This window comes from Bicyclus anynana, chromosome 14 (genome assembly GCF_947172395.1).
Source record: "Bicyclus anynana chromosome 14, ilBicAnyn1.1, whole genome shotgun sequence".
Taxonomy (NCBI): Eukaryota; Metazoa; Arthropoda; class Insecta; order Lepidoptera; family Nymphalidae; genus Bicyclus; species Bicyclus anynana.
In genome coordinates this window covers 6,053,405-6,080,562 of record NC_069096.1, presented here as the reverse complement: position 1 = coordinate 6,080,562, position 27,158 = coordinate 6,053,405, and the positions used below count along the sequence as shown (strand labels likewise).

Below are 27,158 nucleotides of genomic sequence, written 5' to 3'. Positions count from 1 at the left end.
TGACACATGACACAGATCACAGAGTAGTGAGGTGGATTGTGAAATATACTCTGAGTCTGACTATAAAAAATCATGCCTCTGAGTCTGACTATAAAAAATAATGCCTCTGAGTCGTTTCATGACTTTATCTATGCCTGAATTTCTAATCTTTACTTTATCGTGATCATAGATAATACACTTGATCGTGATCTTTGTTCTGTGGCAAAAAATGGAATTTTGGAAAATGAATATTTTTATCATGATAGCCATTTGCTATTTATCCAAATAATATACAAATATTTCCAATATAAAAGTTTATTTGAAACATAGATTATTTTAAATTAAGGTTAGAGTCAGTAAAATCATAGCCATAGGTTATATTGTGTTTTCATCCATGTTGAACTATTGATAAGTTCTTTGATTGCGTCATGTAAACGTACAGTTATACGAGGTGTCTCTATTTATTTAAGTGATCAATATGTGTAAGATTCATAATCTTTCCTAATTTTTACGCAATAGAAAAGTTATGGTAAATGTACTCTTTGTGTATGTATTTGACAAGTAACCTAATAATCGTTATAATTCTCAATTCTGACACCATTTTTGTTAAGCCTTTTGGCTTGTAATAATGGTTTCGTGAACCGCTCCCGTCGAGCTGTCGGTAGGTGCCTTACAGGCTGTAATTTTATTATATGAAAATGGAATATTGCGAAAGTAATACTGTATAGATAGGTAAGGTTATGTTGATGTTTTGATTCCAGATGATAGATTAGTGAATTTTGTTGACAGCCTTGAGTCGATATAACTAGCTAGAATAACAGTAATTATTGCAAAAATGTACTAATTCTTGCGAATTTATAATGTAAGTATTCAGTTTGCATATATTTATTTCATTGTGTTGAAAATAAAAGTTATATGGAAACTTTTTTACCTTTGTTAGTTTTAACATTTCCATAGATTTGTATATAATCATTGACTTGCACCTTTGGAGCTGATTTATTTTATAATAAATATAGTGATATATTTATTCACCTCTAAAATTTTAAAAGGTTTGTAACAAAGAGTATCATTCTTCTATTCAGAACAGATTTAGTAAATTAAACTAGCAGATACCTCATTTTTTTCTATTCAGTATTTTTTTCATTTTTTCAATATTAGTTACTTCTTGTAATATTAATTCCACTTTTGGTTGTACAGTAATAGAAACATGGATATAATTAAAGATGAAATCAAAATGGAAACAGAGGAATTCCACCTTCCATGGGACAAGGTTAGTCTACATTTAATTTCTTTAATTAAATACATTTAATTTGATCAGTAATTCATTAAAAACAAAGAATATCATAACTTAATTTGTCAGTAAAATATATTTTTCACTACTCTTGCTCAAAAACACTGTCATATTACCACTCCACAGCATGGCTAAACAAGCATATTAATTAGCCTCTAGGGGCTAAAGTAATTTTGTTTTTTTAATTCTTGTCTGTTACGAGTACTAGCCTACTATAAAACGGAGGAGGTTTTATTCGAAAATTGAATCATTATAGGTAAGGCTCTGATTGTTTTGAAAAATAAATAAAAAACTTTAAATTGGAAATAAATGCAGCGTTCTTGTCTGTGGAATGCGTTCATTTTTTTATTTAATTTTTATTGAAGACATGGGACATCCTTTACGGTGTAATACCTTTGCCTTTTTCTCATGTGAAAAAAATAAGATTAAAAAGCGAGAATTTAAAAAACAAATAATACACACTTGATTTATTTCAGAAAATAATTGTAAATTTGTGACCGTAACTTATATATATTTCAACATTAATTGTTATTGGTGTCTTCATCTACTGAGAATGGTGATCCTAATTTGGAGATGGATGAAATTTTCAATCTGTTACCATCAAAGTCCAAACGCATTTACTTAAATACTTACCTAAGAAAAATTTAATAAGTGAAGAAAACAACAACAAATGGATTCACTTACGAAAGGAGTTTTTTAAACTATTATCTCCCACGTTTACGTCATATACTCGATATTCATCTTCATAGTAGTCAGAAATTATGTTACCGGGTAAAAGCATCTCCCATAATATCCAAAATTGTAGACTTTGTACATTTAATTTTCAATTAAATAAATCATTGAATATTGAACTAAACTATTTTATTCTCTTGCAATCGTAGTGAAAAGCAGAGTGTAACACGCAGGGCTAAACCCATTATATACTCGGTTTCTATTTAGGCGGCCCTCGACTTACGTCTCAGGCCCTAAAAATACCTCGTATATAATGGGTCTTTTTAGCCCCTTGTATAACAATCTACTATCTTATTTGAGTCCTTAGGGAATGGGGTTAATAATTGTTTAAAGTATAGTTTATATATATAGCTATAACCCAATAACACTCATAACACTTAATTTATAATGTAAAAACTGTACAATTTTCTTTTTCAGTCCAATATAGTGGCATCTGAAGAAGTAATATGTGGCATTGATTCTGAACAGAATGAATCATATAGCAATATGGTAAGTATTAAATAAAATTAATTTGACACTATACTATAGCCCTTCTCTATGTGTACTGTTGACCAACAAACAAATTAAAAATGAGCCCCAAAATAAATGTGCAGACTGTGTAGTATAGCTAATATAGCTGATTTTAATATATAAAGGCACTGTCCACTGTATGAGGGTTCTGACCCAGAATTAACATTCAATGAGAATGATAATTATATATTAATTTAGTTGAAAGTAATTGGAAAATAAATAAAGTTTTACATCCAGGGGTTTCCAAATTTTGTTTTATTGTTCTGATATGTAAGTTAACAGAATGTTCTTTTAGAACTGAGCACGTGGATTTATTTATACTCCGTGGATTGGTAGGTAGTTAAACTTGTATTCAGCAAATATTTCACCCACAGCTATGTAAGTACTGCACATGAAACTAAAAAACTAAGTGCACTATATGCAGAAATAAAATAGATGCCTGAATATAGTTGTATCGCATAGTGGCAAATTATAATATTGCACACTTACCTTAAGGGACGGATTTACTGTTTGACATTACCATGGTACCACAATAATACATTAAATTGTAACAAATGTATCTTCCACTGGTACCACATCCGTGGTGGGATTCATTTGGTTTTGATCAGAACCAGTAAAAAGAGTTCAGTCCAGTGTTTCTGGATTGGAGTCCATAGTAATTTGTTAAGAAAAAAACGTAAATAATAAAAGCTAAAATTATTCCACAAACAAACATTTAAAATGAAGGTATAAATTGCTACTTTGCTAGTCATTTTACACCTTGTTGAGATTAGTTTTAGTATGTGATTCTCTTTGTTGATATGTCCTTTCAATGTCTGACAAATATTTTCTATAGTCTTATTTGCTTTTTTTAATAGACCTCAGAAGAAATAATAGCACACACAGATCAAATGGCAGCAGAAAACCTGATGTTCCTTTCTCAAGATGTTGTGAGCTACACAGAAAGTGCTGAGTTGGCGGAGGACCCTAGTGTGGAGTGTGTTACTGAAGAAGTCATTACTGATGACTGGGTCATACCTGGGGGTCAGGAAAGGTAAAAATTTACACTGCTGAATAATAATTAATTATTACCACAGCCAAAATATATTATTAGGCTGCCAGTCTACTGAAGCGGAGAAATATTAAGCAATAGGATTGCTTAAAATCTCAGCTCCTTTTAAGTGGACAGGGACTGGCGAGCTAGTTTAAAAATTCATATAAAACCAGTAAGCAAAGCGGGGTTATAAATTAAATTTAACGTTTATTTATTTAACATAGTCTGCAACTTTGCTCCACATTACTTTCTCACTTTGCTCCGCTCCGGCAGACAGGAAACGCAGTACACAACTCTGCTCTTAGTTAATTTCTCCGCTTCGCTCCCTCGCCCTGCACTGATGGATTTTAGCCTCTCAATATCTCGCGATGTCACTAATGAAATTGCAATTGATGGCTAATATGTAATAAAATAAAAATAGAAAATGTATAAATAGAAATAACTGCAAAATAAAGTTATAAAGGAGGACAGTTATTAATGTGGAAAAAAGTTGGTACATTCTGCCTACATCATAAATCCTGTTTTACAATTTGTTTCAGAGTTGAAGTGCCTTTAGAACATTTAGCAGTACCCATTCAAGATGTTAAAATTGAGAATGACATAGATGTACCACTGCCTACAGATCAAGTATGATTAAGTTATATTATATCTAGTACTAGCCGACGCCCCACATAGTTTCCGTTCCTGTGAGAATATAGGGATAAAACGTAACCTATGTTACTGATGATAAAATGTATCTTTCATTGGTGAAAGAATTTTTCAAATTGGTCCAGTAGTGGTTAGACCTGTATGAATATTTTTATTGAGAAAGAATACAATAGCAAACTTAAGCTAACCTTTTCTTATAACTATACATATACATATGTATATAATTATACATTAAACATATATCTATAATTCATGCCTACATGCAATAGTGGCAAGAATACTGGCTGCATTGCCACATTTTGCAGCCAGGTTGATTATTGCATTACAAAATGAGGCAGCCCTTTTGTCACCAATTGAGGCAACTAGCGACTGTGAAATAATTATAAATAATATTTAAGAAACTCAGAAGTGGATTTAAAAATAGAAACCCCAATGTTGAACAAATATTCACATCTTATGTCAGAAAAATTTGACTAACAAATTATGATGTAACCAAGAATAATCATTGCTCAAGACAATAATCTGAGAAGGATTACTCCACAAGGAATGTTGACGGATTGACCGCCATCGGAACACTGAAAGCGAGCGCTTTATATCACCAATCGTGCCCAGCCGGACGCCCCCATGTACTTACTCCCACTCTTCAGAGAAACAACTTATGCCACCTAGCATCGACACGAGTCAAAACTAAATAATCGAGTGTCGTCATATCCTTCTCAGACTACTCTTTTACAACTATACATTGTAACTATATTAAGGATAATGACTGTTTTTTAAATTGTATATAAATTAGGAGTATATAAAGCAATTTCGTAAATGTAACAGGGTATTTGCAGGGATTTAAAGGGTCAGACTTGCGGCGCTGCCACGGATCCCTGAAAAACGCCCCATACAAAATGGTATGAATTAATGACGTAGGCCGTAATGATCGTTAGATTTGTATGGGCGTTCAAACAAAATTACTAATATCTTTGTTATTTGTGCGTTTGTTTATAGTTCATGTATTGAAAAATGTCGCATTTATTGTAAGGAAGCTGAAACTGTATGAATTTTCATCTAATTACGATAAAAGATTTTCAATAGATTTTATGATCTTATTTATTTTGCAAGTATCCAGACAATCTTTGCTTTTTATGTATAAATTAGTTAACATTGACCTTATTTACCCCAATCTACTGTATAAAAATAAGTCTCGTTTTCCTTCCTGACGCTATAACTCCAGACACACAATATGGGTAGGGAAGGGTAGGATGGGTAGAGATAGGGTAGGGGTAGGATAGGGTAGGGAAGGAGTAGGGTATGGGTAGGGTAGGGGTAGTTGAAAGTTTACATCGACTTTCACGCGGACGAAGTCGCGAGCGTCCGCTAGTGTATCATAAAAATCAATATATTCAAACCCAGTCATCGTCCCCTTTGTAGGATGAATACACAGCAATGCGTCCATGGCCCTGCGACTTCTGCTCGCGGCGCTTCCGCAAGAAGGCCGCGCTCATGAACCACATGGTGGCGCATCAGAACGACCGGCCGCACGCCTGCAACCTGTGCGGGGTCCGATATGTGCGCAAGTGTGACCTCATGAACCATCTTAAAGTGCATGCTATGGTGCCAGACACACCTGACATGATAGATTATGGTAAGTACAGTCATTTTTGACGTCCATCCTCTATTTTAGGTCCTAGTATGCCTGACGATGGAGCGAGCTGTGTTAGGATCTCTGCTTGATCAAATCAAAAATGAGGAGATTCACAGAAGAACCAAAGTCACTGACATAGCTCAACGAGTTGTGAAGCTGAAGTAGCAATGAGTGGTGCACATAGTTTGCTGGATGCAGGTGGCTCAGTATTGTGATGTTTGGAAGTCTCTACAAAAGCCTATGTCCTGCAGTAGACGTCCATCGGCTGATATGATGATGATGATGATGATGATGACACCTGGCTGAGTTATTGGATGAAAAGTATTTCATATAAAATTAAATATGTCAATAAATATATACTAAAAAATTTCAGTACCTTACCAAGACTGTTAATACAATTATACCAATACTTCCTTTAATCTTTGTTCACAGAAGAAATTGTTCCACCAATAATGAAAACAAAGAAAAAGAGAGGTAGACGGAAAAAGGTTGCAGAACCAGTGGAGGTAATATTACCTATAACCCATGTTTAAAGCAAATAAATAAATTATTATTATTATTATTATTATTATTATACAATTAAACAACTCCCCTTCCCAAAATGAAAATAATCTGGATGGATTCTACTTATGAGCTATTAATGGCTCTTTATAACTCATGAACTGAACCGATTTGGCTGAAAATTGGTGGGGTAGAACTAGGATATGGTCATAGGATTTTTAGGGTATGGGTAGTAAAGGGTAACTCAAAGTGAAGCTTTACTGGGTTGGCTAGTAGATACTAAAGAGTACTTTATAGTTGGTTGTCATACTTACTGTAGGTAGGAGCAATGAACTGACATACTTTCAGCTTTTTAAAATGACAAAGGTCTAGCTATCACAGGCTATTGGTCCAGGGGAGCTGATAGTAAGGTATGATTGTATGTAAACGCAGAACGGCGTGTGGGAGCACATGACGTCAGCGCGCACACAGCAATGGTCGCGCCGCGGCCGCACGCCGCCCAAACCTGAGCCAGCCCCCGCGCCGCCCTCGCCGCCCTCGCCCTCGCCTTCGCCTCCAGCGCCGGCGCCGCCCCCCGCAGACCCTTCGCGCCCATTCGTGTGCCGGCATTGCGGCGTAGGGTTCGCTAGAGAGAAAGCGCTACAGTCGCATGCGAGGGTGAGTACCAGAACCAATAAGGATAATAGAATGCATTTATATATTTTTTAATTTTTTCTTGATCAATTTCTGTCATTGTAAATCAATAAAACTAATTAAATTGATAATCTACTTGTGTGAAGATGGTTAAAATTGGATGTCAGGTGCACGGCGGCGACTCGCCCGTGGAATGCGGCGAGTGCGGCGAGCTGTGCTGGTCGCGCGAGGCGCTGCGTGCGCACTGCGCGGCGCGCCACCCGCACCTGGCGCCCGCCGCGGCGCACGCAGCGCCCGCCGCTGACCTCGTCTACGAGGACAACTCTGGCAAGTGACACCTTAATACTTCTTTTGGGGAGGAATTGTTCTTCTTGTGGGGAAGTAAGTTTATGAATGCGTTACGAAAAGTGTAATGGGGCGAGTCTTTTAAGATGCGTGCTGCCATCTACAGGCATAGTGCTACGGTGTTTGTTATCTTAAACTACCAGTAGATGGCGTTCTTAGAGAACTTTGAAACAATCCTTTTTCTTCTACTTTTATTTTTATTCTTTACAAGTTCGACCATAAATAAAATAATAAAAAAATATTTTTTGCAATAACTCATTACAATTCATAATCAATTTTAACAAAGCCAAAGGTTAGCATAATAATCATAGCTGCGCATGCGCATTCGCATATAACACAGATTCAGCAAAGTAATGCATGCATTGACATCAGAAACTACTCTATCTACTATCTAACTATCCCATTTGAGTGATGACTTCATTTTAATAAATTGAATCCCTTAATATTTCAATATTAAAATGTTTTTGTTTCTAGGCGACGACATGGAGTTCAGACTGTCGCCGGTGGCGCACAGCGGCAGCGAGCGCGAGAGAGATCGGGACAGAATGATGGACGTGCGCGGGCCGGAGCTGTTTTGCAGTGACTGCGGCGTGGCCTTCCAGCGCGCGGACCTGCTGCGCCGGCACGTGGCAGCCGCGCACAGGTATAAAATCACATTAAAATATGATAGAGGATGTTTCTAATATATAGAAAAATACATAATATTAAATTGTACACTCTACAGTTACAAGAGGCACAACAGCACGAGCAGCACGTGGGAGCAGGAGCACACGTGCGACGTGTGCGGCGAGAGCTGCACCGACGCGCTGCAGCTGCTGGCGCACGCGGAGCGACACGCCGAGCGCCCGCGCACCAACAATAGGTACACACGTACTGTGTACACTGTACAGCTGCAAGCGGCACCACAGCACGAGCAGCACGTGGGAGCAGGAGCACACGTGCGACGTGTGCGGCGAGAGCTGCACCGACGCGCTGCAGCTGCTGGCGCACGCGGAGCGACACGCCGAGCGCCCGCGCACCAACAATAGGTACACACGTACTGTGTACACTGTACAGCTGCAAGCGGCACCACAGCACGAGCAGCACGTGGGAGCAGGAGCCCACGTGCGACGTGTGCGGAGAGAGCTGCACCGACGCGCTGCAGCTGCTGGCGCACGCGGAGCGACACGCCGAGCGCCCGCGCACCAACAATAGGTACACACGTACTGTGTACACTGTACAGCTGCAAGCGGCACCACAGCACGAGCAGCACGTGGGAGCAGGAGCACACGTGCGACGTGTGCGGCGAGAGCTGCACCGACGCGCTGCAGCTGCTGGCGCACGCGGAGCGACACGCCGAGCGCCCGCGCACCAACAATAGGTACACACGTACTGTGTACACTGTACAGCTGCAAGCGGCACCACAGCACGAGCAGCACGTGGGAGCAGGAGCACACGTGCGACGTGTGCGGCGAGAGCTGCACCGACGCGCTGCAGCTGCTGGCGCACGCGGAGCGACACGCCGAGCGCCCGCGCACCAACAATAGGTACACGCGTACTGTGTACACTGTACAGCTGCAAGCGGCAGCACAGCACGAGCAGCACGTGGGAGCAGGAGCCCACGTGCGACGTGTGCGGAGAGAGCTGCACCGACGCGCTGCAGCTGCTGGCGCACGCGGAGCGACACGCCGAGCGCCCGCGCACCAACAATAGGTACACACGTACTGTGCACACTGTACTGCTGCAAGCGGCACCACAGCACGAGCAGCACGTGGGAGCAGGAGCACACGTTTTTTTCGTTATTTTTAGTGACTGTTATGCAACACGAATGGTTGAATAAAATCCTTTTGATATTTATTAAATTGCTAAATATGCCTATATGTTTAGACAGCCTGGGGCAAAATGTTTTATGCCCTTTAACATTACAGGCATTTCATCAGACACAACCATTGACCTCTTATAATAAAAATTTTAATAAAAAAAATTCAACCGACTTCCAACTCAAAAATTAACTTAAACTAAAAAGCAAAAAATAACATCTTACCTATGTGTTACCTTCTGATCAGTTTGAAGGCGGTGCCAAGCCAGTGATGTTTTAATTTAAGCCGTTTAAATTACACAATTTCTGCGGTTCTTTCAGAAACGGCATTAATTAAAACATGACACTAGATTGGCACCGCCTTCAAACTGATCAGAAGGTAACACATAGGTAAGATGTTATTTTTTGCTTTTTAGTTTAAGTTAATTTTTGAGTTGGAAGTCGGTTGAATTTTTTTTATTAAAATTTTTATTTTTTAATTTTTAGTGTTAGCACACCTAACTGAGTGTGAACAAAAATTAATGAGCAATTAGTTGAAACGTTATTTTCTTATGATAAGTATCTAAGTCCTACAATCCCAATCCCCCCCCCCTTTATCCACACGTAATATGAATATTCAGAAAAACGTGAAAGGTGACTATCCTCCGTCTTCATCATCAGACCCCCTGTGCAGTCACAATCCATATAGGTGGAAAGTTCTCATCAATATAAAATTTATCAAGTCCAAACACAAGGTAGCTACTGTGAACCGTCGAGGAGTTCCCTTAACTCTCCTTCATCTTCATCACCAGACCTCCAATACAGTCACAACCTATCCAGGTGGAAAGTTCTCATCAATACAAAATTATCAAGTCAAAACACAAGGTAGCTACTGTGAACCGTCGAGGAGTTCCCTTAACTATCCTTCGTCTTCATCACCAGACTCCTAATACAGTCACAACCCATCTAGGTGGAAAGTTCTCATCAATACAAATTCATCAAGTCTAAACACAAGGTAGCTACTGTGAACCGTCGAGGAGTTCTCTTCACTGTCCTTTGTCTTCATCATCAGACCCTTAATACAGTCACAACCTATTTAGGTGGAAAGTTCTCATCAATACAAATAAATCAAGCCCAAACAAAAGGTACCTGCTGTAAATCGTTGACGAGTTCCATCGTCTGTGTATCAGCCCCATCATCAGACCAACTCCAAACCTTCATAAAATTGTAGTGGTTTAAAATACCTTATGGAAACACTAACAAACGCACTAGCCGTCTCTACGATTTTCGAAAGTTCCTCTCGATTTCTCCAGGATATCATCATCAGATCCTGACATGAAAAAAATGGGACCACCCTGGAATCAAACCCTTTAAAACAAAAAAAGAATTTTCAAAATCGGTCCACAAATGACGGAATTATCGCTGGACATACATAAAAAAAAAAAAAAAAAAAAAAAAAAAAACATACATACAGCCGAACGTAGAACCTCCTCCTTTTTGGAAGTCGGTTAAAAAGGACGCACTATCATGTAGAAAATTTCACTTAAAAACTGGCCAATTTTGCTTTGCTAGTTTTAGAAATATTGGTAAAGAAAATTATACTTAAAGGCCTTAAAATAGCAGCGTTTTACCTGAAATAAAACGCATATTAAAATACTTACCTCACTGGAAGCTTTATATTGAGAGTAGCATTTCCGTTTCCGTCGATTTCATACCAGTTTTCGTACTTTTATTGACGTCACGTCTGGCTATGTGGCGCCACCTGGCGGTGTCGGGCTCGGGAAGTTTCGTAAATCGCTGAGCGCGACTTTAGCTCATTGGCTCAATATATCACCAGGCAGGAATTACTTAAAGCTTCCAGTGAGGTAAGTATTTTAATATGCGTTTTATTTCAGGTAAAACGCTGCTATTAAAATATTGACCGTAACTGGAAGCTTTATATTGAGAGCCTGTTTGTTTTCGCCTGGTGACGCCACATTATGGTATTATTTCGCCAATGTGATTATTAAAATAAAACTTTTTATAACAATATTATCTCTAATTCGATTAGGCTTTATTTAGAGAACAAGCTAGTAACGAAGTTTGACTTACTGTGTCTGTGCATAATACAATATTCCATTTTGTTGGAATGTTGCAAAAATACATGTCTACGGTACAATGGTAGCTAGTAATAAGTATCTATTGTCTGTGGATATTATTTATTCAAACTGTCAATTGAATGAATGATACTTGAATGTCAAACTCTTTGACATTCAAGTGTCATAATATGTCATCAGCCATTTACTATATTTTACAAATATTAATAAATAGAACAGTTAGCAGTGCTTAACGTGTTTTCGTTCATCTCGCGACTCCAACTCTCAACACATTCAAAAATAAATCAATGAACTAAAAACATACCATACATTTTTTGGATTGGAGTTCAATACTTTTAATTTTAGGGATTTCATCATATAATTGATATTCACACTAAATTATTTAGGAAAAACACTGCTGACCGATATAGTCGTTATGAAGATTTCTTACGTGACGTCTTTACTCATTCTGCTATAACCATATGCGAGGCGGTTTTAAAAAAAAAAAAAAAAAATATTACAAAGAAATTAATATTAATTCTTGTTGCATTTAGTCGTAGTGGATAGTTATTTTATTTAATAATGAAATAGACTTATTATTTCCTAAAGAAAAATTATGATAGTGATTATTTTATTTACAAATAATTTCCAGCCAGAGTAAATACTTCTATCGGTTTTTGAGCCAAATTGCGGTCAAAATTAAATAAAATCATCAGATTAGTAATCATCAGATAAGTAATGTTAGGTCATATACACGCCTTTCAGAGTGTACCTACAAAAATATAACTATTGAAAAAATAACTTATTAAGAAGTTACTGACATTCCAAACTGGTGGCATGGAATTTTTAGGCTTTCTTAACAATTTGGCATGAATTTAAGGATATGCTTTACAAAGTTATTGATCTCTTAAGTAGGTTACTTGAAGATTCAAGAAACTTAAACCGAGTCAGTTCTTAGACATTAGGTCATATAATGTACTAAAACTTTTACTTTTAGACAAACACTACACAAGCCGATTTTTAAGTTTTGACAGGAAATTAAAAATAATTTCAGGTTTTCCCATATTTCTTGAAGACTACCTCTAACAGTTTTGTAACTGCTAAGTCCGTTGTCGTGATTATAATAAATTTGTCTTCATTCTATAGAATTATTGGTACTGCTAGCACTCGGAATCTGAGATCCAAATGACATAAGACTTACTCTTATCAAGGCTATTAAATATATTCCTGTCAACCGATTCTGATGATTCTCTGAGAATCAGTGTAAGTGGTGGCGATACCATAAAGCAAGTGGGAAATTCCCTATACACACTGTACACATCGTATAAAACAACTTGAGCGTAAGTTACATCTCGGGATACGTACAAGTAATCATGGACTACGTGCACCTTATTTAATGAGTATAGATCAGTCACCGAAATACCCTATTTCACAATCAGCTTAGCTTAGCTTTTTCTATGCTACAGTAATGAAAGCGCCAAGTATAGAAGATGGCGATGTTGTATAACAAGTGATTTGCATGCTTGTTGTTCCTGCCGCGTATACTATTGTGTACTGTTGTGAACTTAGTGATAGTCTAATTAAGGTTACTAGACATAAATATCTTGCAATTTTAACTGTTATATTCTATATTTAAACTCATTTCTCTTTTCCTCCGTAATATGTAACGGCAGTCATTTTGTCCAATTGAATGTTGCTTAGGAGGTGAGTTTGATTCTAGGGGCATATACGAGTAGTATGACATACATTTCCTTTTTATTGGAATGCAGTAGCTATTCCTCTCGTGACCATGAATACCTCAGAGGGTGAATGTTTAGTAACGCTGCCCAAGCGTGGTCAAAGGCATCTGCTACTAACAAAAACACTGGCTGAGGGTGTCAGTGAAGTAGGTAGCTAGCAGTCTGATTATATTAAACAAGGTCATTTATTCATTCAATGGTAACGGGCAAGTTTTCGATATAGTCTACATCTACGCTTCGTATTATTTTCTTAGTAAATGATAAAATTGTCTATTCTTAATTCTACATATCTCTTACAAAATATGCTGCGAATTCGATAGCATTGAGAAAGTATTTGAGAATGAGACATGCATAGTTCAAATGACAAGGAAGTAATGTCCAACAATTCCCTGTATACAAAACGTAGGAAGCACCTTTGGGATTTTATTACATACACATGCAAGTAGGCTTGTGTCTATTCTTCAAACTGAGTTTTTGATGCTGTGCGTATTTAGCAAGTGGAAATGAGGTTAAATATTGGTCCGGCTTCAGTATTAACAACAGAGCATGGTGCTTTTATGATCCTTTGTATTTCATTAAGTAGACAATTGTTGATATTTCTTCCAAAACAGGAGTGTGGAACGATGTTCCATATAGATTAAGAAAAACACGAGGTTATTCGAGAGAACGGTAGGAGATAACCTCAGATTAACCTCTGTACGTTTCTGGTGCCACCATTTTCTCCCATTGAAAAAGGTGGTGAAAAAGGTGACTAAAAAGACCGCTTGAAATGAAGTCTATCTCAAAATAATTTAGGTTTTCTGGATGCATTAAACTTTAAAGCATACATCATACCCTTGATGGGCCTCGAGCCCCTGAAAAAGGATTCATTTAGAATCCTTTGTTTTAATAGAAATTTTTATGTTACCGCTTATGCGTTTTTCTACATTTGCTAGGTGACGGAGGGTATCATAATATGTTTTACCTTTTCGTTTGTTTCTAAGTTTTGTGAAACCTGGAGTATGGTTATAAATTTTGCAAATAATAAACTGTATACATCCAGTAATACCTTTAGAAAACTTTGATGTATTCGGAAAAATAAGTTTCCTGCCTTTAACCTCAAAAAGTACATGATGTTTTAATCTGACGCTTTCGTTCATCAGATTTTTACGCCATTGTTACAAAGTAATTAATTCACCCATTGGTTACAAATCTAGTTGGCCTATTCACTATTTTGGTCTTTATTATCAACCTATATCAATTGGAAAAATGTCATTTACCTACTGTGGGATATTCACGAGTAAGCAATAAATGACATTTTTACATAGAAACTCAATTTTGTATATGTCAACTAGCAAACGTAAAAGATAGTGAGTCAGCCTGCAAGGGCTTTAGGACATTAGTCTCTTGTACATTGCTCATAAACACCCCGCGAGAGTGGATTATAATGATCATACAAGCAAGGCTGCGCAAGCGTTCCAAGCGATGAAATCTTAACATTTTTCATACATTCCCCTCGCCCCTCGCGAGGGGAATGTATGAAAAATGGCGATCACACACACGACATCGACACGGGTATTTGAATAATTTATATAGATAGATAAGATATTCGTATCCATACATCGTTGATAAACACCCCGCGAGGGTGGATTGTATTGATCATGCAAGCAAGACTGTGCATGAACGTGTGCGCATTACAGATATGTATATTCCGTGTTGTATGTTCCACGCGATGGAACATTACTCTTCATGCATACGCCCGCGACGGTGGCGATCAAGGACACCGGTATTTGAATAATTTATATAAAGAGATAAACACCCCGCGAGGGTGGGTTGTAATTATCATGCAAGCATGGCTGTGCATGAGCGTTTGCGCATTATATGTATATTCCGTGTTGTGTGTTCTACGTGATGAAATTTCAACACTATTCGTGCCTTGCCCTTGCGAGGGGCGGCGATCCTCAGTATTTGACTGGAAATACGTCTAGGAATGTTAACACTTTCTATAACCTCGTCCCCATGAGGGGCGGTAATCTATTAGTCCGATATTTGACTGTGCAAATACGTCTAGAAATATTTAAACTTTCTGTACCTTACTCAGTAAGTTGGTTTTGCAAATACGTCCAGGAACGTTAAAAAACTGTGTATACCTTGCCCCCGCGAGGGGCGGTAATCTATTAGACCTATATTTGACTGCAAATGTGTCCAGCGACGTTAACAGTGTCTACGCCTTGCCCCTGCGTGGGGTGGCGATTTATAAGGCCAGTAATTTACATCCAATCAAAATTCCTGTGCTAAATTCTGGCGGGATTTGTGAACCTTTTTTCAATGCCAGTTTGAATTGAAGTAACAATATGTTTGAGTAACTTCCAAAAACTCTTTGTCTGACTTGTCTTCGAGCATTCGTAATTTATGTACTCCTTTGAAACGAAAGCCACTGGCCACGCGTTCGTTTTGTAGTATATATGTTAGACAACAGTCTATTGCTAGAACGTTCACTTTGGTTTCTGAGTTCACATTTTTAGGAAGCCCGCTGGGCCCCGCCACTTTTAATACTATTTTAACTGTTGAAAAATCACTACAACGAAAATATTATTATATACATGCAAGTACGAAAACATTTGCAAAAAAGCAAGACTTTCAAACACATGAAGTAGTGATCCGAACGGAAAAACCGTTAAAATAATGATCACGTACTATTTTCAAATGAAATTTGAAATTTTACATAATTTAACGTTAATTACATTAACGTTGTATGTAACAACGTAATAATTACAACGTAATAAAATATAAAGTACTCACAGCGAATTCACTTCACTTATTACACTTTATCTTGCAATGTCGAGTACCAACTGATTGCAAGATGTTGCTTCGACGGTAAACAAAACGCCAATGAGCTAAAGTCGCGCTCAGCGATTTACGAAACTTCCCGAGCCCGACACCGCCAGGTGGCGCCACATAGCCAGACGTGACGTCAATAAAAGTACGAAAACTGGTATGAAATCGACGGAAACGGAAATGCTACTCTCAATATAAAGCTTCCAGTTACGGTCAATATTTTAATATAGTCAATATTCAAAAAAATCCCAAATTCAGAGCAAATTCAACCTTAAGGATTGAGTTTGAGGTTAAATTTGTAAATGCGACTGCTTGAATTGAGTGCCAAGAAGTTGTATTTGGCACTCATTCAGTGTAGACGTTTTTTGGGAGCTGATTGTGCATCCATTTTTAATAGGAGATTAATGGACACAACACACTTTACATTTACAAAAAACGTTATCTCTAGCCTCAATGCATTTTGCCAATTTTGATTGTACTCTATCTTGCTTTTATACTAGCACATCAGTAAAATTAATTTAATAAACTATTGTTACAGATTAAAACGAATGGGCCGAGGTCGAAATAATACGACCTCTGCAAGCGGCGCGAGACAATTCCCGTGCAGAGAGTGTGGTAATTAGAAATATTTTTAATTAATTGTTCATTAATTTCCTAGTTTTTTCTCTTTTTTGCCTTTCTAAGCAAATTCATTTAAATTAATATTAAGATAATTGTACTGTAGCGGCTTTAGTGAATGAATCAGTGACAGTTACTACCTTATTTATAACCATAATATAGAAAAGTTCAAGTTTTATTTTTAGGTTTTTTTGTAGGATCGTATGCACTGCATACGATCCGAAGTAGTCATGATTTTTTTTTTGTATGATAGTGAGATCCGATTTCTCTCTGCCAACCGTGAGAATATTCGATGTGCCTCAGATTCAAATACAACAAATAAATTATTTCCATATGTTCACAGATTCGAATTAGGTCCATTTTTTTTTTCAATATTATAGGTATCTGATGTAATGAAGATCTAATTAAGAGCCTCAGTAGCTCAAGGATAAAGCGGTCAGACACATCACCGTGGGGTGGTGGTTCGATCCCCGCTCCGCTGGCCTATTGTCATACCCACACCTAATACAATCTTTCCCGAATAGTTGAAGGGGGATGGGAATGTTAGTCATATTTAAAATATATATATATAATCTTTGTTGTAGTTGTGTGTAGGGTTAAAGGCGCCTTTGTTTGTTATCAAACACTCCCCTTTTCCACTCAAGTCACTCTCTTCGTCTATCCCAAGTAAAATATAAATTTAAAAACTATTCTTTAAAAAAAATATATGTTTGTTCAGGCAAAGTGTTCGGGTCGCGCAGCTCTCAACAGATCCACGTGCGCATCCACACGGGCGAGCGGCCGTACGCATGCCGGTTCTGTTGGAAAGCTTTCGCAGACGGCGGCACGCTAAGGAAACACGAGCGGATACACACCGGTATGTGATCATCATTATCATATCATCATCATCATCATTCAAACCGCTTACCTAGGTACATACCTAGAGAATATCATAATAATCGTTTTTATTAGTAATATATTTTTTTAACGATTGTGTTTAACTTTATCTCCTTACAGCCTTAAGTAAAGTTTATAAACCTATAAGGTTGGTTTCCTCTATATTTGACGGCCTCCGTGGCGCAGTGGTATGTGCGGTGGATTTACAAAACGGAGGTTCTGGGTTTGATCCCCAGTTGGGTCGATTGAGATTTTTTTGATTGGTCCAGGTCTGGCTGGTGGGAGGGTTCGGCCGTGGCTAGTTACCACCCTACCGACAAAGACGTACCGCCAAGCGATTTAACGTTCCGGTATGATGTCGTGTAGAAACCGAAAAAGGGGTGTGGAGTTTCATCCACCTCCTAACAAGTTAGTTCCATCCATCTTAGGCTGCATCATCACTTACCATCAGATGAGATTGTCGTCAAGGACTAACTTGTAAAAAATAAAACAAAAATAAAAAAAAACATCTAGATTTTTAACTTCTCTAGCACAGTTGTGAATGTATTCTATGAAGCTAAATTGGCCAATGGCTTGTCTCGAGAGCTAGGTACAAAAATTTACACTTTGTCATGATAGAAGTCATGGGGGTATTTCAATATTTTTAATGTTGGTACTTGTTGCAGGCGAAAAGCCATACGCATGCGCAGTGTGCCCGCGCGCGTTCAACCAGCGCGTCGTGCTGCGGGAGCACGTGCGCTCACACCACTCCGCGCCGGACAGACGCGCCAACGGTAACACTCTGCCATATTTGACATATTAGTAAACAGGGAATACACAAAACCCTTACAATACAATGTGGGCCTGTTCCAAGGTTGCTGCTTATCTCCAATAGTTTTCAATATCTATAATATAAAAATAAATCGCAAAATGCGTTGGTAGACGCATAACCCAACAACGCCTGGACCAATTTGGCCAATTCTTTTTTTTTTAATTTTCGTTGAAGATCTAGGATGGTTTTTACGGCGATAAAAAATCGAATAATTGCCGGAAAAACCATAAAAATAGCCCTTTTCTTTTTCCCATACAAATGTTTTCTAACTTAAACGTAGTCAATTTTAGCTTTATTGTTATTGTATAGGGTAGGGTAGGGTATGGTAGGGTGGTGGTAGTTGAAAGTTTACATCGAGTTTCACGCGGACAAAATCGCGGGCGTCCGCTAGTAGTTAATAATAATAACATTTTAATAGTCAAAATAATCAGTCCTCAAATAATTGTGTCACTCCCAAATGATGAGTGTGAATTCAAAGAAATAATCAATTTATGGCAGCTGCACTGGCGAATAGAGCTAGGTTGGGTGCAAGTAAGAATAAGGAAGACCGAAACATACTAAATTTCTTTTTACAACAAGATGAAAATGACAGTGCAAACTGCACACAATGAATTTAGAAATACAAAAGCAATACGCGCGAATCACTCGCGAGTCGTGTCTGGCGTAGTGCACGCGATTTACGCGCGTATTTTGAATTCGCGCGATGCTTGTGGACGCGATATATTGATGTCTAGTACTTCGACAACGCGCGTATGAATTCGCGCGATACGATTCGCGACAAAGCGCGCTGGGGAGAATCGCTATACAAAGAGGCAACGCCGCCAGCCTAATGGGCATCTTTGTGTTTGTGTCTAAAGTGCTTTTAAAGGCGGGCTTTTTGACGAGGCGAAAGCTGATTTCTGTTACCATTTATATATAGCCAAATAATTAATATTATATTAAATAAGTTTTATGTGTAATATGTTATAGTAATATTTTTTCCATTTGTAGGAGGGTACCTGTATTGTTGTGTTGTCTGCGGGCGGCCTATGCATTCTAGCGTGGAGTTGGCCCAACATATCATTCAGCATTGCGACGAAAACACGGCGTTGAAAAGACAACCTCAGGTGAGTGACAAATGCTCCAGTGTTGACTGCTTGCTTGGTCCAGTGGATAGTCGACGTGGCTTCGGATCTGAGGTTCTGGGTCAAAGAAAAAAATGTAATTTCTGGACTTGGGACTTCCCAAGTACAGAAATTAAATTTTTTCATTTGATTTGAAACAGAATTTCATTTGATGGAAACTAAGTATCAATACTAACTTTAGTAGTGACACCTTCGTGCCTCAGGGAGCACATTAAGTTGTTGGTCCAATTATTACATATGATAATAATCGTTAAGGAGGCATCACAGTAACCACCATTTCCCCTGTCATGGTTCTGTAGTGCTAAAATTAGTCTAATGAATAATGAGCACAATTAAAATATCTTCAACAGAACGGGCCGAGGAAATACAAAAGGAGGCGGAAAATTAAAACGGAGCTGTCGACATCTCCGCTACCGTGGACGCGCGGCTCCCCCTCGCCGCTGCCGTCCGCGGCCGCGTCCCGCTCGCCGTCCCCCGCCCCCTCCCCCGCGCGCTCCCACTCCCCGTCGCGCACGCTCTCCCGCTCGCCGACGCCTCCCCCCGCGCGCACGCCCCGCGCCCCCCGGGTTCCCCGCGTGGCCCCGCCCGCGCGCCGCCGCCGACGCCGTGGCCCCGCCGTCCCGCTGCCGCGCCCCAAGATGATACACACCGAGGAGCCTCGCACTAAAGCTAAACAGGTACGAAGACTCATTCTAAGCCTATTCTATTTTTTACCATTATGATTTTGAAGTTAAACATAGCCATTGACTACTATCTCACCTGATTGTTAGTGATAATGTAACATAAGATGAAAGCGGGCTAACTTGTTAGGTGTAAGGTGAAATTCCACACGCCTTTTGGTTTCTACACGCTTGGCGGTATGTATTTGCCTGTAGGGTGGTAACTAGCCACTAGGTAAAAACTAAGTAGGTAAAGGTATAACTAGGTAAAAAAAAAGGAATAATCACGTGTGTAAAGTGTCAACCACTCGCACGGTCCTATTATAAAAATAGGCATACCTATTATTCAAAGTCTAAAGTATGATTTAAGCTCCTCTACCATTTTTTTGAGTAAGCTTGTGATGTGTCAACGACATATCTCGTGAATTGATAAAGACACGTTGTTGACCAATTGTGAATAATTTTGAAATATAACAATATTGTAAAATATTGTTAAAATTTGCATGCTGATTTAATCAGTAGATTGCGTTGGAAATTATTATAATTGTAAGAACTATTGTTACTCACAATTCTGCAAAAATATTATTATTATTTAAAAAAAATAGCGATAAACTTGAAATATCAAATAAGAGTGAGCAATATTTTTTGTGCCGCTATTGGTCGACATTTGTCTTTTTCACGTCTCGACATATGTCGCGCTGCGCATCTTGTCTTCAGGTGGCTTTAATTATTTAAACACAGACCCGGAACCGCAGGCCACCCAGACATCCCGCTGACGACCTCCTAGCTATCGGACCCCACTCGCCGTCCCCACCTCCGGTGGACCCCGTGGACGACGCGCCGGCCTCCGAGGAGGGGGTCTATAAATGCGAGATGTGCTCCATGGAGTTTCCGCGTAGAGATGCCTTACTATTGCACGTGCCTATACATATATGACCCAAAAGGAAACTGCGACCCCGGCGTGCATCCAAAGAACACTAAAGACAGTATGCGCACAGTGATATCATAGCACATAATCGCTACGACAAACATATTTTTACGAACAATACCCAAAAAGTGCGAAGTGTTCTCCATGAATTGTAAAGTGAAAAGACTGACACCATTTTCTAGTGATACGATTCTGTTATATGTACATTATTGCTTAGGCGGCCAAACGCAAGTGTTGAAATGAAAGCATACTATAAACCAAGGATCACAGGCTTACTTCGTCCAGTCTTCGTGAAATTTAGTTTTTCACAAATCCCTCGGGAATCAGATTTTTCCGGAAATGCCCATGTGTTAATCCAGAGTAAAATCTGTTTCCATTCCAAATTTCAGCCAAATCGGTTCAGTAGTTGCGGCGTTAAAGAGAACAAACATCCATACATTTTGATATTCATGAAATCAGAAGGAGATTCTAATACTCATCATAAAGAAACATAGTACACAGCTGATGATTGACAGGCTTGGCTTGAATAAAACCATTTAGACCAAAATGAAAAATGAAATTAAATCGTTTTTACTTATTTAATGTTTATCATTCTGAAATTTTCGTTTTTACTTATTATCGTTTATTTAGTTTTTACTTATTATATTTTATTATATTTTATTATATATGCTTCATAAATCGAGGTCTTGCGTAAGAACTGGACTATAATATTTTTGCACATGAAAACATGTAGTTAAAGCGTGCAATATGCAAAATGAATTTAAAGCCAAACCAATGATTTATGCTTATTCTAATAATAGGACTTTTTTCACATTTTTAACCGACTTCCAAAAAGGAGGAGGTTCTATGTTCGGCTGTATGTATGTTTTTTTTTTTTATGAAATTTTACCTTAATGTTGAATTAACGGGCCCATATTAATGGATGTCACTCAACTCAAGAGCTTGTTCATGAGGCCAATGTTGAGTTCCTCACCATATAAATAAACATCACAATAATTATGATCTCAAATTGCTTAAACTTGAAGATTGAAATTGAGGAATTTCTATTAATACAGGCCTAAATGTCCCATCCCCATAACCTCAAAGGTATTATACCTGGTAATTGTATTAAACCTGTTACATATATTGAGATGGAATCTCCTGATCAAAACTGGATAACTATTTTATTATAATTTTATTAAAAGCTTTATCACTTTTGGCAGCCAAAGAGTTAAAAGAGTACATATTTGTATTATGGCACTAACAACTATAAGTGACCTAATTTAAATAAACAGTTTCTTATTTATAAATCTTTAACAACACATATTTTTATAAAAATTGTTCATCTTTCTGGTTTATTCATGACTTAGTCAATAACATATTGAGATTTTCAATCAATTACACAACTGTATTAGGTATAGAAAAAAATATCGCTAATACAGAAGCAGTCTTGTTATTATAACACATAAATTGCATTAAGTAATTTTAATACTTCAGCCTTATTGATATTCTAGAGCTGGTTTCAATGCACTTCTTACCGAGGACACCGTTATTTATTTGTGTTTGACGGCATAAACATGGTCTTTATTAAAATTCAATGAACTTTTATATTAATTTGACGTGTTGATTTTAAAACTTGGTGAATATCAGTTTTCGACAGACTCAATAGTTATTGAATTCCAAATTTATAATGAACTAATTACAAAAAAATAGCTTTGATTAAAATAATAAATAATTAAAAAGTATTATGTTAAAAGCATACTTGAAAAAGGCTTTTTTTCTTATTCCATACAATACTATATTTTACTTAAGTGTTACTGCTTCATTAAAAAAAAAAATTATACCTAAATCTGAAAATTACTGTATTTATCTGAAAAATGTTGGTAACCCTTGAGCCTTAAATGACAAATTATACCAGCAAACACACCTAATAAATACTGGTATAACATACTGTAATGCTGGGATCACACTAACGGGAAACATTAGTGTATTCACAACATAATGCGATAATTTTACATACATTAATAATGCCTTTTGACGTTAGGCGATAGTTCGAGTGTTAGTCTGGGTACATCAAAGATTTTAACGGACTTAACGTTTTCGTTGAGTGTGGCCCCAGCATCATAGAGCAAAGCATTTTGGTTGTATCTTATGAGAAGTAATAGAACTGAGCTAACACTTTCCCCAGCGAGGTTTTTCACTCGAAGATTATTACTTTGTTAAACTTAGGTTAGGTTACTTTTGTTTTGGTAGTGCATTTATTATAAATGAGTGTAAAATTATATCATGCAGTTATAACTCTTGTAAATTATTACAATGTGAAAGCAATCATATAAATATGTATTGTATAGTGTATAATTAAATAATAATTATTATTTCACAATTTAAAATTTTGAAGACGATTTATAAGTATGACATGTCTGTAAAATTATGTTGTTGGTATTAACATTTAAGGTAACTTTGGCGCGTACTTGGTAAGGTTCAGACTGTAATTAGCATAACATAATTAATATTCCAACCAGGTGTCAATTGTTAGATAGAATGTATATAAATGTATTATAACAAATAAAATTCGTTGAATAAAACGTTTTTACTTTTATTCACATTTTTATTGTAATTAATTAATATTATTTTCAGAAAATCTAGTTTATTCCCAGATCTCAGAAAATATGCAAAGTGTTGTACACACAGAATAACGAATGATGCATGATCCAGAAAGAGTCTACAAGCAGCGTGGTGAAGCCCGTGAAACCCATATAAACCAAACGTCACGCGTCTCCTTGACATCCGCATAAACATGAACTTTTTTTATAATTTTGTTTATTTTAAAATTTTACACTAACAACAATTCATCATCATCATCATCATCATCATTTCAGCCGATGGACGTCCACTGCTGGACATAGGCCTCTTGCATGGACCTCCAAGCATAACGATCTCGAGCCGCCAGCATCCAGCGGTTTCCTGCAATCCGCTTGATGTCCTCTGTCCACCTAGTGGGGGGTCGACCAACACTGCGCTTTCCGGTGCGGGGTCGCCATTCTAACACCTTGGGACCCCAACGTCCATCGGCTCTTCGAACTATGTGGCCTGCCCATTGCCACTTCAGCTTCGCGACTCGCTGAGCTATGTCGGTGACTTTGGTTCGTCTGCGGATCTCCTCATTTCTGATTCGATCACGCAGAGAAACTCCAAGCATAGATCGCTCCATCGCCCGCTGAGTGATTTTGAGCCTTCTAATGAGGCCCATAGTTAGCGACCAAGTTTCGGATCCGTATGTCATCACTGGCAACACGCACTGTTGTTGTTACACGCACTGTACTTCGAACAGTGCGTGTAACAACAATTATAAGCTATTAATTATATACAAAATAGCATGGGTTCGGGTTCGGGTATCTTAAAAACACTTTAGTGTTTTTAATAAATATAATAATCAATAGGTAATTTCCAATAAAAAATACTCCATCTTATTACAGAGAGATAAAGGTCCTGTACAGGCAAGTCAAATACAGGGAGCCACAGGGAGCGTCGACTGTTGTACAGGTACGTAGATTTAAGAGTCGGTCGGTCGGTGTACAGCCTTGTAGTCTTGTACCGAATAATAAATGTCTACTGCATATTTCTTAAAAAAAAGAGAAAAGCCTCTTTTTTTTCGGAAATCAGTTTTTTTTGCCCCATGTAACCTTATTCAATTTGATAGCTAATGATCCCTACTATCACCCTCTATAGGGATCGCTATCATAGATTATTAATAATATAATATACGATTATCAGTATTAGATTATTATTAATATAGTAATACTGAAAATCGCTATATGTTTCCAATGACCCTGGTTATTTTATAGATTTACTTGTCGGTACTAATAATTTTAGGGTTAATTTATTTCTTGATCCACCAGTGTTGCCAACGGTGCTGGCCCTAATCACAAACGGCTAAAAGGGCTAAAAAGATACCTAATGACGCCGTTTGTCATGCATGAAGTCTAATATCTAATACAATTTCAGTTGTAGTAGCCTAAAGTAGCCCAAACACCAAAATATCAATAAGTACCTATATGAATTAAATAAAATGTAGTTTTAAATGAGTGTGAATTTGGCCTACATCCGACAATTAAAAACTTTGACAATCGATAACTCGATGAATATATCGACTACTAGCGGACGCTCGCGACTTCGTCCGCGTGGAATTCAGTTTTTCACAAATCCTGCGGGAACCATGGATTTTTCCGGGATGAAAAGTAGCCTAAGCATGTGTTAATCTAGAGTAAAATCTATTATCATTCCAAATTTCAGCCAAATCGCTTCAGTAGCCGCAGCGTAAAAGAGGAACAAACATACTTACACACTTTCACACTTAGACACAAATTTTCGCATTTAAAATATTAGTTTGATAATTTTTAGCTGAAGTGATAATGGCACGAATTTCAATTCTCTTGATGAGTATTTTTTTAAATATTTCTATTATTTATTCCCTGAGTTGTAATTTTTAATATAAATTTTCATTTGAAAATGTTATTGATATACATATACCTACACTCACACAATAACCATGTTGTTTGCTTTACTACCCGCTAATGATTGTTCTTTTTTTCTTTTCTCTTTTTGTTTGTTATTTAGTTTTGTTAATATTGTATATGTAATAAGAACCAGTGCACAGTAAAACCAACTGTGGTTTAATACAAACCACAGTTGGTCTTACTGTGCACTGGTTACATCACGGTTAGGCTTAATTTAAAAATGTATTTTGTAGAACAATAAATAAATAAATAAATAATATATTTATCAATTTCATAACAAATGAAAATTTATATTAAAAATTACAGCTCCGGGAATAATTAAAAGAAATATTTAAAAAAATTATCATCGAGAGAATTGAAATACGCGCCATTAACACTTCAGATAAATGTAATCGTCGATATATTCATCGAGATATCGATTGTCAAAGTTTTTAATTGTCGGATGTCGGTCAAATTCACACTTAGTTTTTATAACTTTTAATAAAAATAAAAAAAAAAAGCTCTAGAGTTGAGTAGCCTAATGTGCGAACGCCTTTTAGATTTTTCGTCGTCGATTAGCAGCATAAAAATGAAATGGCGAAAAATCGCTTACGTTGGCAGCACTCAGCACTGGGCATTACGGCGTCAAACGGTCAAAGTCAAACAACGTTTTGTTTATCTTTCCTTTGTGGCATTGAAAAAAAAAACTTCACATTGTAATTTAATACATGTATTATATATTTTCAATTTGTACAAAATATGTAATACGAAAAACGTTCACATATTTCTCATTTTCGTACTTTGTTTTATTACAAAATAACAACAGATTACAGAACGCAACTGATGATCTGGCCAAATGTCATTGTCAAAACAAAATTTCCATTTTGTGATTGTGATTTGGCGATTGTTTGTGGTAATTTGTTGGGAATAATTAATTTTTATTAACGAATTTCATTCATATTTCTAAGGAAGTGAATTAACGTAATATTTGTCAGTGGAATATTTTAACTTGAAAATTTTGTATAACGGAATACCTATGGCAAAAAATAATTTGTAAAGGTGATACAGCTACTGGGGGAAAAATTATAAAACTTTGAACTAGATTTCATCATTATTCATCACGGCGGGACGAAGCAGCAGCATGCGTCGAGCCAGAGATGGCTACCCATATCAGCCCATACCCAGGGCCCCCACAGACGACGTGCTTGAACACGAAAATGAAAGAATGGCTGGAGAGCTAGGTGATAAAATCTCTACATTAAAACATATGTCGATAGAAATCGGCAATGAGGTTCGATATCAAGATAAAATATTAAGAGGATTGGATGATGATGTAGACAGAAGCTCCGGCTTTCTTGGAAAAACTATGGGAAGAGTACTCAAACTGGGAAAAGGGAACCACAACTATTACATAGTATATTTATTCCTCTTTTCTATCTTCGTATTTTTCTTACTTTATGTAGTTTTAAAATTTAGGTGATTTATTGTATTGAGAATTTATTTCAGTACTTTATGGTTGCAGACATTGTGGGTTTATGTAAATAGTACTTTTTGATCTAGGAATATTCATGTTATATTTATATTGTATTAATTATAATTAACCTTGAATAAATGTAATTTGATTTCATTATTATTTTATTGTTTCTTTACTTTTTATTCTATAATCAATGTAAATTGTAAAATAACTAGTAAAGATTTTGTCTGTTTGATTTTAATGCTAGTCAGGTTAAGTATAAAAAAATTGTTTACAATATTAATTGGTAAGTAAAAAACACTAAAATTCAATTTATATATTATATTATCAAAATAGAGTAGGAGTATTGGAAATAAGATAATTTTGCAGTAATATATTCATAAATTATGTTATCTTCATTCAAAAAATCTTCATAATCATAAATTAGGTTCACTTTAACAATTTTCATATAATTCCTTCAATGTTTTGCAATTATGTTCA

General features: G+C 37.1%; 2 protein-coding genes across 2 annotated transcripts; both read left to right on the top strand.

Annotated features, from left to right (window-relative positions):
* Positions 1-172: 172 nt before the first annotated feature.
* LOC112046207 (zinc finger protein 628) lies at positions 173-26,837 on the top strand. Its single transcript, XM_024082767.2, has 18 exons — positions 173-640; positions 741-841; positions 1,177-1,249; positions 2,420-2,491; positions 3,370-3,545; positions 4,085-4,172; positions 5,613-5,826; positions 6,259-6,332; positions 6,760-6,984; positions 7,128-7,287; positions 7,780-7,948; positions 8,030-8,167; positions 16,252-16,328; positions 17,050-17,187; positions 17,873-17,980; positions 19,009-19,124; positions 19,493-19,819; positions 20,543-26,837. Exons 3-18 carry the CDS (start codon positions 1,187-1,189, stop codon positions 20,735-20,737), a joined length of 2,340 nt encoding a protein of 779 aa, XP_023938535.2. The 5' UTR covers positions 173-640; positions 741-841; positions 1,177-1,186; the 3' UTR covers positions 20,738-26,837.
* Positions 26,346-26,837, top strand: LOC112046199 (BET1 homolog). The gene has a single exon (XM_024082752.2). It carries the CDS (start codon positions 26,346-26,348, stop codon positions 26,682-26,684), a length of 339 nt encoding a protein of 112 aa, XP_023938520.1. The 3' UTR covers positions 26,685-26,837.
* Positions 26,838-27,158: the final 321 nt, after the last annotated feature.

Excerpts from the sequence above, each read along its gene's own strand:
- LOC112046199 (XM_024082752.2), top strand. The coding sequence starts at position 26,346 with ATGCGTCGAGCCAGAGATGGCTACCCATATCAGCCCATACCCAGGGCC.
- LOC112046207 (XM_024082767.2), top strand. The coding sequence starts at position 1,187 with ATGGATATAATTAAAGATGAAATCAAAATGGAAACAGAGGAATTCCAC. Across the intron at positions 17,188-17,872 it reads ACACGAGCGGATACACACCG|GCGAAAAGCCATACGCATGC; the intron begins GTATGTGATCAT and ends TACTTGTTGCAG. Across the intron at positions 19,820-20,542 it reads CTCGCACTAAAGCTAAACAG|ACCCGGAACCGCAGGCCACC; the intron begins GTACGAAGACTC and ends ATTTAAACACAG.